Source organism: Musa acuminata, chromosome BXJ1-5, assembly GCF_036884655.1.
Source record: "Musa acuminata AAA Group cultivar baxijiao chromosome BXJ1-5, Cavendish_Baxijiao_AAA, whole genome shotgun sequence".
Classification (NCBI taxonomy): Eukaryota; Viridiplantae; Streptophyta; class Magnoliopsida; order Zingiberales; family Musaceae; genus Musa; species Musa acuminata.
Window position 1 is genome coordinate 6,772,501 of NC_088331.1, and position 13,979 is coordinate 6,786,479.

The window sequence follows — 13,979 nt, forward strand, 5'->3', positions numbered from 1 at the left end:
GTTTTAGCAAATTGGCATATATCACAAAACAAATCTTGATGTTAACTAAAAATATTATATTTCTGTGCTATCTTTGTCTTCAAATTTGTCTCAGCAGAGAGAGTATTTGTGATGAAAATAGTCTTCCATTTTCCAGCTGATTAAGTAGACAAGCTTCAGAACCTAATTTAGATAGATGACAAGTTTTAGAAACATTTGTGTTGAAGACTTTCCACAGGATATGTTGCTGACACTTGAGGAATTGATATATTATTAAGTTGCAGTAACGTAGAAGCTGAAAGGAAACCTCTACTTGATGCTAGATTCTAGAAAAAGCCATTGGGCATCTTCTTATCTTCTTTTCTTGTTGTCATTTTTAGATACATCAAACTTTAGCCAGTTAGACATTCTGGGGGCAGCATCTTCTTCATTTAATTCAAGGCCATAACTTTAGAGAATTTTGTACAGACCACAAATCTTGCTTTCAGATCAGTTCTATTCTGTGAGGATGACAGACGAAGGCACTTCTCTTTTCTAGAGAAACCCAAGTGTTTAACAGAATCAGAATGCTACTAGTGCAGTGTGCCATCTAAAACTCTGTTGTCGAACCAGCTTCTGTTAGAAGTACTACTCCATAAAGCGAACTTTCTTCTACCCAGTTTCTTTAAAGTGATGTTAATGCAAATCAGCTAGAACTTCCTTTGGATTAGTCCAAACAATTGTTATAAGCACCTAATTGTATCGGTCAAGTATATTGAAGGAAAACTGTAACATTTTATTATTTATGCAATAAGTAAGGTTGTGACAGGAACCAATAAAGCTATAAAGATTTGTAAGCAACTCCAAATAGGGAATGATGCTAATCTTGTTTCTGTTTTATATATGGTTTGAACAGAAGAGAAAAATGGTTAGATTCTTCAATGAATACAATATTCTTATTCTTAAGGTTTTATTCTTGCAGAAAGCTTTCCTGCATGGTTATTGTTGTATATCATATTGTTTTCTGGTAACAGCAAGGATGGACAGTTCACCAACAGATGAGCAGATGGGCACTTTTGTTGTTTATATACAATTCATAATGGTCTGGCAGGCATTACAACTTACAAGCATCCTGAAAGTTGACACACGCACATCAGGATTTCAGTAAAATTCAGGAGTTGGTAATCAACATCCATTTCTTATTCTGCATATTTGTTATGGCAATAAAACTGTTTTGCTCAATCAATTTTAAGCATAACTTTCCATGACTAATGCAGTGAAATGAAGATGGATTTTCATTGATGAAAATGGTATCTGATAATCATGGATGAATTAGGCCATGGGGAGAAACAATGAAGCTATTGCATGCAGAACTATATTCAATTACAATGGCTATGGCAATTTATGTCCTTTCCTTGTCTTGGTGGATCATCAAGGGAATGAACAAAAATAAGCCATAGCCGGTCATCCATGGCTATTCAAGACGTCCATTGGAACAACACATGATCTGAAGACATCAACCGGTACGCATACTGGTATTTGCTTGATATCAGATAGTGACTTGATCAATCTCTGAGAAGAAACCAACTCACGGTATCATAACTTGAATGATTCTTTTCAGGCTCTTGAATGATCGGTTCAAATTCTTATCATCTCAATCAGGCATCGTGAATGATTAAAATTCATATCTTGGAGATGCTTTTCTGACAAAAACGAAGGCCAACTGGTAAATCTCATCCCACTTACACTGGTATCTGTTTGTTCTTGGTAGTGACTGGATTAAACTCCATGCACACGCAACTCAACAAGATCTTAAATAATTCCTTTATATGCATAATAATCTCCGCAACATCTTAAATAGTCTCAGCCAATTGTTTTCCACTACTTTATATGCACAATATATTCTTTTAACATTTTAATTTAGTTGAGTGGGTAAAATACACGAGGGGTTGTTGAATTATGAGGCATGTCTAAAGTAGGGGTTTGGCAATTTCAAGCAAAGCCAAACAAATCAGTGTAACATCTAAGTACTGTTCAATTGTTTCCCAAAGCACAGATTCACCAGCACTTGAATCAGAAATCTGATGATGGTAGATGAAAGCAGCTAAATATGAAGAAGAGGACACTATAAAAGCATCACTAAAACACTAGTTTTAACTTGGCAATCTTAAGCATAAGAGATCATCACAGATTCCCTGTACACACGATGGATTTTGTTTAGCTTCATAACTGAGTCCTGACTGAAAATTTACTTGCACGCTGTTCAAACAAAAGCTTATATCTCTCTCATTACATTTACACTAAATTCTGCTGGGCATGGTACCTTAAAAGAAAAGAAAAACCACAAAATGCTCCAATCGTATCGAGCATCATGTCCTATGTGTATATTCGGTCACTCACATAACATTTTACTGAATAAATGGGAAAAAGAACAGCTCAATGCACAAGACTCCCACTGACATGGAGCTGGTGAAGATTATGTTACATAACCCTTATAGGAAGAGAGATTATTTCCATGGCTTAAACAATGATCACGTGGGTTGTAGAGGAATTACCTTACTATAGTGCCAAACAGATCCACTGTTGCCAGATTAAAAAAAGACCAGAATCCCAATTAAAAAACATCAACTGAGCTCACAGACATCCGTGAAATAGTTGGAATTCAGTTCTGGATGTATAATGATCATGAATCATGCTGTTGTCTTTCTTTTTGTATCGACCGGAAAATCCTAGCTGCTGACTCTGTAGCAGACCTAGCATTGTGAGGCACAACCTTGATCACACGAGTGCAGCTATCTCGACCACTGGATTGTGATGGGCAAGTATGGTTGTTTGCTGCTAAAGCCGTAGAAAGGAGTGGAGACGTGCTTCTTCCATTTGGTTGTGCCTTCTCAGCAGGACTGCTTGCTGTGCTTCCTTGTAACTCGCTGTTCTTTGACTCTCGAAACTTCCCACGATGGCCAGAAAATGCTTCCTTCGGATGATGGGACATATTGCATGAGCTCCTTGAACACTGCCCAGTTTGCACATTGGGCTGTGACCCAGCTAGATTGTTGACCTGCTCCACTGCAGAGGTTGATATGAGTGGGTTCAAAGCTTGAATGCCATAAGGTGTAGGAAAATAGTGGGGTACGATTGCAGGAGGCCCGGACATAACACCCATATTTGGTGGCCGATGAGATGCTGGAACACCATAAGCTGAGTTTATGAAGTCTCCAGCCACATGGGACATGCCGAGTGGCGTACAGCTTCCATGAGGGGTCATGAAGCCACCAGTTGGTGGACAAGGTCCCATATAGGGCTTGTAAACAAGTCCTTCTGAAGGCGACATAACAGGAACTAACCATTGATTTGTCAAAGGAGGAAAACAACAAGGACTTGATTTGTCATCAGGAGCTACTGGCACCGGTGACAAGTATCCAGAGTTGGGACCAACTTTTGGAACTTGACCTTGTGAACCTCCTTTAGGTCCATCCTCACATGCAGGAAGAGCTGGGATACCAGAAATGTCTTCTGGTGGCTGCTCCACATTCTGTTTTGGCTTCTGATCATCTTTAGGTCTAAATTCCTCTGGCTGAGAAGTTGTGTTACCTTGAGGTAATAGGGTCTTACTGGGTGCTTCTACTGGAGATCGGCTTATGTAGGGATTGCCTTCCAGAAGTAAATGTGGCGATGCAGCCATCAGCTTCTGAACCTGTTTCAGGTAGAATATTGTCGTAAAATCCATCCATAACTCTATCTAATATAATGCTCTATGACCATCATAACTATCTTCAAAACCAACCTTTATCAACCTATGAAGCTCAAACACTTGTATCGCGAAAACCCTCTGCTGACTGTAAAAAAATTTAAGAATATGTGTCAACACAATAAAGCAGACAAACTTAAGAATAGAACACCAGAACTGAACTGATAAAAGTAAAAGGGTTCTATGATCATCAAATATAAGTTTTTTCATTCAACAACCAACCTAGCAATTTATGTATGGTGTATAACACATGACATTTGCAATACAAAGGACTAAAACAATCCAGTATTGATTGAAAGTGATGCAAGGAAAGAGACCAGAGACTTTTCATCTTTCGTGAACTAAAAAAAAAGCCCCCCTCTAAAAGGACTGGCATTCACTTACAACTCGATACAACAATAAAATAATCTCTTTAATGAACACCTTAATGAAATAAAACCAGGCATTAGCAGAAAGAAGACATGCTGTCAACTCAGCTTAGTTGAAGTTGCCCATTCAAGGTCATACATGGCCACTATACTAATCTAATCATAGCCAAAATCTTACCTCAAACATTTATATCCTTGAATAAACTCAATCATAGTTTTAGAAAAGAAGCCTATGCGGCCATACACCATAATCAATTGTTAGACTACATCGCATATACCATATACAGTTGTATATAGATATCCATATTATCAGACTGCACATGGCACTTGTGGCTCCACACAGCATAAAACTGCCAATCCTTTAATGATGTGTATCAATGTGGTCGAATTTTAGTTCCTTATATAAATCTCTTTGACAGTTTGAGCAATTGGCACTTTTACCGAGCTTAATCATATTGCACAGTTTTATGGTATAGGATTTACACGTCTATTTTGAACTAGTTATGTGGTAAAGAAGCAGTAAGTGCTTTTGAACAGATGATCTAATTGGATGTACTACTTTCCCCCAAATTCCGTGACTTTCTTAGGCTAGAATTTCCTCATCATGCTAAGCAGTTTTATAGAGCAAACAATCAACCTGATACACATCAAGCCATGCACTAGTTATGTGGATTTTTGCCAAGCATGTGCATATCATCTTTGGATGCACTAGCTTCCCTGGTTCCATGAATTTCTTAGGCCCCTCAGCATATGACTGAGCAGATCTCTAAAGCTAAGTTTCGACCTGATATAAATGGAGACAGCATTCTAATTACAGTTTGGCAAATTGGCAGTTAAAAGTTAAAATAATATAACAGTCAGAAGGAAGAGAAGTAGAAGGGGACAGATAAATAAAGTACTTTTTAATTTTACAATTAAATCATCCATGAAATAGAAAATTCTGAACCCAGCATTTTCGGGCAAAAAAAATCACAAAAAGTCAAAATATGTTCATCATCACCAATAAATCTGGAAAGAACAATGAATTCCAAGCTTGATAATACCATAATAAAGTGCTTCAAGAAGAATATGGATGCTCTATAGCATTAGGACCATAAGAATGTCCATTTTGAGGAATTCTGAAAGTATGATAGTACAGTACATACTTGATAATGGCTCTTCGGGCTTTCCAAAAGTGCTTTGGACCAATTACTCCAACAATATCATCTGGGGATATCCCCAACCATGATACTGTGTCGACCATGGAGGGCTCCAATGTATCATCTTGTCTTACTGCATCTCCACATTCCAGTGACCCACTGGCCTCTTTTTGGCAGTTCTCAGACAAATTTAAAGTTCTTTGACCTTTTTCAGGTGATGCTTCAGAACATAATTCACTTCTGGCTCTCTGAGCTTCGGCATTATTTAAAAGAACATGGTCATTCAAGGTCTGACATCCATTCAAATTACCATTTTCTTGACACAACTCTGGATTTCCATTCACTGATTTCTCAGTGACATGTAAATTACCTGTGTTATCTCTAACCAAACAATCTTTTGAACTGCTTAATCTCTCAGCAGCTCTATGAGAAGCAGAATTCTCTTTGGTTTCCTTTGGCTCTTCAATTAATGAAGTTTCCTTAGAGTTTTTTCCAAAACGATTTATAATAGAATTTTTTGATTTGGTCTCAATGCTATCTGTTTGTCCTAAGGGCTTCTCATTTGAATTTGGACACTGAACTGAAAAATCGATCGCAGCAGGACTCTTATGTGTTTGCCGGGAGCTAAGGGTAGATAACTTACCTGCATCTGTCATATGTGCATCTTTCTTCAAGGATGCAAGGACTTCTGACTGATCAAAGGTAGGAACTACTATATCATCCACATCATCCAACATTTTCCCTCTAGACTTCTTCACATTAGGGTTGCGTGGCCGTTGTGTACTACATTCAGCAGCAGCCGATCCTGTGCCAAACAAATTTCCAGAGCTTGTTTGCTTTATGGATTTTCTCTCAAATTCCATCCTTGTCGCAATTCTATTCATTCTGTCAGATGTTTGAGAATTAATTACCTCTGCAGAACTAACAGGCACTGGAGGAGTCATATACAGTGGAGAAAACATATTATTACGATGCCCACATCCCTAAAAACAAAAAGGCTTGTTAGCACTGATGTACTGATGATGATGACCTCTTTAAAGAATATATTATCATCAAGAAAGCGAAAGCATTAGCAGAAGGAATAGTGGGAAATAGCCAAACAGATTGTAACACTAAACACAATATTTTAGGGCATCCAAAGACTAAGATTGAGATAAAAGAAAATGACTGGAAGATGATGATGTGCACTGCTAAAGCATTTCAAATGGCAAGCCACAGAAACAACCAAAATGACAATTTGAAAGATCAGAAAACAAGTGTCTGGGTATTTGAAACAAAGTGCAAAGGCATCAGGGTGGTAATTCTAGTAATTTATTTCTGAAAAACTACAAACGCTATACTTTCTTGTTTCACATATTAAACCAATAATTTCTTGTTTCACCGGAAAGCATATCTCTCACAACTGTAATTGTGGATGTAGGTTTGATTTCTTTTAGCATGAAGAGCAGCCAAGCTTCTATATCTTCAGCAAGTATGCAATTACACCTCCAAAGATGCTAAAGGTTCGAGGGGCAATTGGACACAAAAGTCTACTGGAGTCTGGGCACGAGGTATGGCATATATGCTACTGAAGCAAGACAGGATGCAACGTGAAATTCTGGAGAAGCAGAGGAAAACAACAAACAACAGAGGGGGAAAACAATAGCTAGGAAAGAGAAAAAGAATAATGGAGTGAGAGAGGAGCAGAGGACTCATGAAGTACTTGCAAGCAAACTCAATCAACCAACCCCCTTCACTTCTGAAAGCTAAAAAACATACTGAAGATGGACACTCGCCCCTTCACAGAGAACAGAATTTTTCAGATCAAGTCTTATCTCTTTTATGTCACAAATCTCACATAGGTGATGAAGGCAAAGTTATCTCAACAATCCATTTTGTCATTATAGAGGCATGCCATTTAAGCACCTTAACCTTCAGTAAAATATTGGGTAAGACAAGGCTAAAAATCTAAGTATGAATGAACATTGCTCTGGTCATGTGCCTTAACTCCTTCCCTGATACCGGATACCCTGACACAACTTACAACTTGGTACGTTCTATCCTCGATCGAAGAAAAAGTAGTAGTAGGACATCAACCATCTGTATAAGTCGTTACTAAAGCAATAGTTGCAAGATAAATATAACATGCTTTGAACGAACAGAGGGTGAAAAGATGAGTTTCAAGATAGTCGCCAACAAGACAAGCTTCGAAGCTTATCTCTGAGGAGGACCCGAACGCCAACAGCCTGATGGTGAAATCAAAGGTCCGAGGTCTGCGGTTGCAACAGTATATGACTCGGAAGTAAACCCAGCCGATGCATAAGCCAAGCAGTGTGGTAACAATAGGCTAGAGATTTGACCACTAAGAAGGATACAAGATAACGGTTCACCTCAAAGGTTGTTTATGGTTAATGGAGCATCGTAGAGATCCAGAAGAGTAGACATCATTATGCAAAATATAGTTGGTAGGCAGACCAAACAAGTCAAGAGAAGAGATTTATATGAGAATTACACAACCTGCTCATTGAGTACAACTCTGTGGTAATCCTACAAGAACCACAGATAAGAATTGATGTGCAACTCGACCTTAATCATGTGGCTAAAAGATCAAAGCAGGACTTACAGTATGATCTATGTGAGCTTTGGTGGGCAAAATGGCGTCGAATAACAGCAAAATTGATGCAACATGATCAGATGCGATATAGCAGCAACGCGAGAAGCAGTTTGATGCACTAATCGAGGTAGAACTTGATGACAACGAAAAGCTATGCGACAACGGCACTGACCTGGCTCGACGGAAGAGAAGGGACCAAGTTGCTGGAGTTTCGAGGAGGAAATGGCAGGGTAGAGGAAGCTGAGTTGAACCTCTGAGAGGGGACACTAAGCTGCTCGTACAGTGCCATCTTGTTCCTCGGAGGCGCCCTCGGACCCCCTTTATCGGGATCATTCACATGGAGCCTCGGAAACAGAGGCCCCATGACCCTGTCGTCATCCTTCGCCCCTTTCATAACACCTGACTCCGCAATCTTATCAAAACAACAAGCTCGAAGAGTGGCTTCCCTAACCCATCTCCAGCTGAGAAACCCTAATGACCTTCTAGAAACAAGAATCACAACCTCGCCCCAAAAGCCAAGGAAAATTAGTTCAAGATCAGATCTTCCCACGGAAACCCTGGTCAGGACCACACGCCGTCGACAGTCCAGCAGCTAATCTCGCCCAGAAAAATCCGAACTTTTCGCAAGAACACGTCACGGGAACAGAGCAGGGTACCTCCGGCGGCAATTCCAGCAGAAAGATCCTATCTTTCCCGAAGAACCCGCCAAGAAACCCGATGCGGCACGCAGCAACACCGAACCAGATCACCTGAATAGGACATAATCTTTCGAAAATCCAATCTTCGGGCGAAAATTGACGAGCCGACAGGCGAAGAAGGCGCGGATCAAAGGAAGAAACAGGTAGACGAGGAAGAGGAGAGGGAGTAGGTTTGGGAAAACAAGGAAAGAATCGGGAAGGGGCAATGGTGGCTCACATAGGGATCCTCATCTTTAGTGGAATCAGTGGTGATGTCGGAAAGGAATAGTGCCACTTGGCATGTCTGGCAAATCATGCTACTTAGCACGGACGACTTCACTCTCCTTTTAAGGATAAATGGCATGGGTGCCATTTTAGCAAACCATGCTACTTAACATGGAATATCCAAAAAGGCTAAATTATATATATATATATATATATATATATATATATATATATATATATATATATATATATCCCTTTAAATAATTGATTTTTCATTTTTAGACCTCTAAATTTAATTTTGACATCATACGATTTTATATTTTTAATTTTGATAGAGGAGAGGAGTTATATTAATAAAGTATTAATTCTTAGACTTTCCAACCAATACGATTAGGTGTGATGGGCATCGATGTGCCATGTATAGGTACATTAATTAATACATTTCAAGTTTCAAAAATGCATTCCAAAGAGATTAAAAATTAATAAGATTTTATGATGGTCTAAAAAAAATCATACCACCTCCTATGGAACCTTCAAAACAATATTCAAGAGATATGAACCTTATCTTAAATCAAAAAAATTATGATTCATCTATAATCTAAGATCCAAGATATATAATATTTGAAGATTTTAAATTCATTAATTTAAAATCATTCAACATAATAACTCCATAAAACCGAAGATCAACTAAAAAATCATTAATCATCATCTATAAATTCACAAGAGTAAGAACTAATATAATCACAAAATCAATCATTTACCACAAGATCATATCAATATAAAACTTCATACTCGACATAAGTTTTCAAACATAAATATTTTTAATAGACACATCAATTCGGATTTGCTATAAAAATACACTTTGTTTGTAATGTCATATTTGAGTCTTATATGGAGTTGTAGATTGAGTTTCACATATCTATATTTATGCACCTAATTTTTCATTTGTACTCATACCAAACATGATTAAAGGTTATATAAGTAATTAATTAGGTAATATTCACTGGTAGAATAGTATTCTACCAATTGAATGACAAGATGATTGATCATCTTGGATTCAAAAATACACCAAGTATGGGTATAAGCTGGCACACACAAACTTACAAGATCTTGTAGAAATATATATATAGCATCATCTGCAAAACTTGGAATGCTGTCAAGAATAAGGACAAGTTTAATATGAAATGAAAGTTCATAGATCTAAGATGCATGTTTGTGGGTCAACAGCCAGACAAAATTGTATGTTCCCATCATACTCACAAATGCTTAGATTTATCTAGCAAATCAAATATCCAGATCCTGGAACGGACACACAGAGAAGCATTAACAGGACAATGTATGAAGCATAAATGTCACAACAAATTAGCAGCTCAGAATGTTCAGATCATAATCATACATCTTTGCTGATCCATACAGCCTCTGACTATAACTTGATACAAGTACACACTATTAAGAATACAAGTTGTTCTTTTGGTCACCCCTTCTGGGAACATGATTTATGAGCAAAATACTCGATGGATGGAACGATCGAGCAAAGTTTCCACACATGACCTGCCATCATTAGGTAAAACCATGAATTAAGCAGGCATCTTTCCGCCAAACTAACTACAATACTTTGTTGCACAAGTCATAAACAAATGGCAGATGTTAATGAAGAACATTTCGACAGAAAAGAAAAATGCAAAGAATATCTGCTTCCTCTTGATCTGACTCATTTCTTTTTGATGCAGGTCAGTGACCTGCATGATGGGACTGCAAACAACCATACCAAACAATATCAATTATTGCCTGAGCAGTCAACTACATTCAAATAACAATGAACAGACAAAAAAAGGTTGTACTTTTTGGCTTTTGAACAAATCTGCCACAGAGCAGCAAAAGAAAAGTAACACACTACAGCATTATTAAAGTATCTCAAGCATAGGAATTGAGGTCAGCTTACTTTAGACCAGATGATCTAGTCTTCCATGGTAAGAAGATATGTATGAGTCAGCTTGGAAAAGATGCAAACTTTATGAAAACCATGTTACTGTAGGGTTTTCAAAGAGTTCCCAGAGAAGTCTCATTCGGCTGCTGTGGTGATGATTAGCTTGTGCATGAGGCAAAGATAATTTTTGCAGGAATCATTAGTTTTACCGTATGATGAGTATACTAAATTCAGTACAACATAGGAAAGAATTAGAATAAAGGTGCAAATTGCATTTTCCTTACAAACTTCAGTCAGCTTCCAATTACCCATCCGTTGCATACCGCAAAGAGGAATAATCTTAAACCCCTCTAGTAAAGAAATAAGCCATTTCTCCCATTAATACACATTGACCTCTATCTGTACCTAACTAATGATATCTTCTCCAGTCTTTTACTGTAACCACAAATTTTGCACACCAATAGTATAAAAAATTAGAAAAAAAAAATGGCATCATATGCTTAGTTAGGTGGCAGCAGAACTTTAACAAACGTGAAACTTCATACATAAGAAAAAAGTGAGGGAGAAAAAAGAGAAATTTACCCATTCACATGGAATATTCTAAAACCTACTTGCGTAGACAATTATATATCCAACATGTAACAAAAATTAGTATTAACTGAAAAGAAATTTTCTGTCACTTCAACATATATCAGCTAAGGACTGAGAGTTTTGTACACACAAAACTAGTTTTACCATATTGATAGAAACAAGTTGAAAATTTTGTTGCCTACTTGCAATTATGGACTGATTAATAATTTGCTATTGATGATTTTGCTGCCCCAATTGGGGAAAGTCATCTAGTGTGCAGCATGAGTTAATTATCAAAGGCCAACATCTAAATCTTGAGAAATAGAAAAACTGTATTTTCTAAAGGAGTCTTTAACTTTCTCAAAAGATTCCACATTCAGTATGTAAAATAAATATGATTTTGTTCCAGGTTCACTCCAAGAATCCTAAAACCTCTTGAACCATACGCTGAGAAACAATTTATTTCGGCTCAAGATCAATCTGGAGCTTCAATGAGTTCTGTAATTGTACCAAATTCTTGTTCCCAATTTTTCAGATTAGCAACATTAACATGGACCTTAGCATCTTAAGAATCAAAACAAGAGAAAAGGCAATCCCCCATAATAAACATAATTATCAGCAACTAGATCCCAAAGTATCTAAACAATTCAAGCTAAAAGTAGCAATACAAAAGCTTATAATTTAAACAGCCCAGATATATACAAACCAAAAGCACTATTTGACCACCTACCCAAACAACAAACACTCATGAATATTTATAGAATCCTCTGCAAGCAGGAAACTACAAATATGGGGCAACACAAGAAATTTCGAATCTGATACTAACAACGATAAAGAAGAGGTAAGAATTCAACGATATTATGTATGATAGCAAACTAGAAGAGGTTAACAGCCCAGGGGGGAAAGTGTGCCAATCACTAGATCGGATCCGCCAAAACACACATAAAGTCACAATCTTTTTCGCAAGAAACAATCTGTAGATCTAACGATTCGAGAACTGGTGTGGAAAGATTCATACCCGATGGGGAAGCGAAGTCCTACCACCAGCCGTAGACCGCCCGGGTGTACTTATCCTTAAACCACCGGAGGCTCCGCCGCAGCGAGCCCTTCACCTTGCCCTCCACGGCGTAGGCCTTGTAGCTGGCGACCCTCCGTTTCCGCTGGAACTCGGGGTCTTTGAAGACCCGCCCGCCCTTGTTGGACGCGGAGGAACCGTGGTCAGGCTTCCCTTTGAAATCGCCGTAGCCGACGCCGCTGCCGTCGTAGGTGTAGAAGTAGGAAGCGCTGTAGCTCCTGTAGTCGTGCAGGACCGGAGGGGCCGGGACCGCCCCCGAGCGCCGGCCTCCGTACACCTCCAGCTGCATCTTCCCGTCGTTGAAGGACCTCGATCTGAAGTCGTCCATGGGGTGGGTCTCTCCTTCTCGTCCCTCCTTCCCCCTTCTCTCTCTCTCTCTCTCTCTCGTTCTCAGAGAACGCAAACGGAACACCAACCGAGGAGCGAAAGAGAGAGAGAGAGAGAGAGAGAGAGAGAGAGAGACGTATTGGACTTCTTCCCTCTTCTAGTGGTTGTTATGTTAGGTCTTTCACACCATGTCGTGTACTGCAGTTGAAACGAAAGAAAGCGTTACAAACACTCGATAGAGCGTTATATTACATTATAACGTTTTCTATCTTGCCAAATTACCGATATAAGTAAAAGTTTCGCATATCCGTTACAATGAACACAACGAGTGCGTTGCAGAACCCGTTACAGGTGTTTTCGGCACGAATCGCCATATCATGAGGTATCGCGTCTGTCGTCGTCCGTAGGGGCTGGGCACGAATCTCAAAGCGAAAAATCAAGTGGACCTCTTGGCTGCACAACCTTTTCTTTTTCCTTCAACTTTTCATGCCATGAACAGATAAAAGTAGCTTTGATAACCTTTTTATCAAGTCTTTCGTGACACACATAAAATATATATATATATATTTATATTTATTTACTATTATATATAGATAGATAGATGTTTACTATTATCAGAGTCTTTGTTGCTAAGATGGACGATATGATCCGATGTTATTGGTTGATCGAAGGGGCCCATCACAATAACTTCATCAAAATATTGAATCACATGATTAAAAAATGATGGGATTTAGAATGAGCTATTGGCTTATCCATTGGCTTTTCGTTTAATACAGGAGATTAACGTCGCAAGCCTCACACAGTAATGCACGTTACAGGTTGTCTTACTTCTAACAGCATTTATGGCGACTTGTCCAACCATATTGATAGAAAACATAAATGATGGCTTCACGTCCACACCAATTGAATTGAAATTGTCCCGACATGACACCCACCTTGTAATTTTCTTATATATATATATATATATATAGACTAATTATAGATTATTTTATATAATTAGTTATATTTAATATCATGATCCTTATATTTTTAAATTTTAAATAGGATATCTATAACTAATAAAACGTTTAATCTTATTTTTCATCATGTATGATTTTATTATTAAACACATGTTGACTTTAGCTTAATTTCAATTTTACCACTTGACCACATATGATATTTTTATCAACAAAATCGTTGATATGAAAGAAACGAGATTAAATGTTTCACTTTCGTAAATATAAATTTACGAAAGATCACAATATGATCATAATATAATTTTTAAAAATATTAAAAATAACTAATTATATAAAATAAAATATTATTTTTATAAAATTAACATCATATTTTAACTCTGATTAATCTATATTTTACAGAATAAAAAAGGAAAGAA

General features: G+C 37.8%; 2 protein-coding genes and 1 long non-coding RNA gene across 5 annotated transcripts in view; 1 reads left to right on the plus strand and 2 right to left on the minus strand.

The window, feature by feature from the left end:
• The window catches only part of LOC135673406 (uncharacterized), a 7,125-nt gene extending 19 nt beyond the window's left edge, over positions 1-7,106 (plus strand). Inside the window, exons 1-3 of the long non-coding RNA XR_010513361.1 lie at positions 1-1,481; positions 1,580-1,684; positions 6,634-7,106. The exon at positions 1-1,481 is cut by the window's left edge and continues 19 nt beyond it. This is a non-coding gene — a long non-coding RNA (uncharacterized LOC135673406). The remainder of the gene's footprint in view (positions 1,482-1,579; positions 1,685-6,633) is intronic.
• LOC135673404 (ELF3-like protein 2) lies at positions 2,170-8,737 on the minus strand. Of its 2 annotated transcripts, XM_065182367.1 has the most exons (5): positions 7,979-8,047; positions 6,125-6,196; positions 5,220-6,018; positions 3,743-3,794; positions 2,170-3,652 (listed from the first exon to the last, which is right to left on the minus strand). In XM_065182367.1, the coding sequence occupies exons 3-5, from the start codon at positions 5,948-5,950 to the stop codon at positions 2,642-2,644; spliced, it is 1,794 nt and encodes a 597-aa protein (XP_065038439.1). In that variant the 5' UTR covers positions 5,951-6,018; positions 6,125-6,196; positions 7,979-8,047; the 3' UTR covers positions 2,170-2,641. The 2 variants fall into 2 exon arrangements, with proteins under 2 accessions (XP_065038439.1, XP_065038438.1); XM_065182366.1 differs by having other exon boundaries at positions 5,220-6,196; positions 7,979-8,737.
• A 1,290-nt stretch (positions 8,738-10,027) lies between these two features.
• LOC135673408 (uncharacterized) lies at positions 10,028-12,748 on the minus strand. 2 transcript variants are annotated; one of them, XM_065182372.1, is made up of 2 exons: positions 12,224-12,745; positions 10,028-10,259 (listed from the first exon to the last, which is right to left on the minus strand). In XM_065182372.1, exon 1 carries the CDS (start codon positions 12,606-12,608, stop codon positions 12,243-12,245), a length of 366 nt encoding a protein of 121 aa, XP_065038444.1. In that variant the 5' UTR covers positions 12,609-12,745; the 3' UTR covers positions 10,028-10,259; positions 12,224-12,242. The 2 variants fall into 2 exon arrangements, with proteins under 2 accessions (XP_065038444.1, XP_065038446.1); XM_065182374.1 differs by having other exon boundaries at positions 10,171-10,460; positions 12,224-12,748.
• Positions 12,749-13,979: the final 1,231 nt, after the last annotated feature.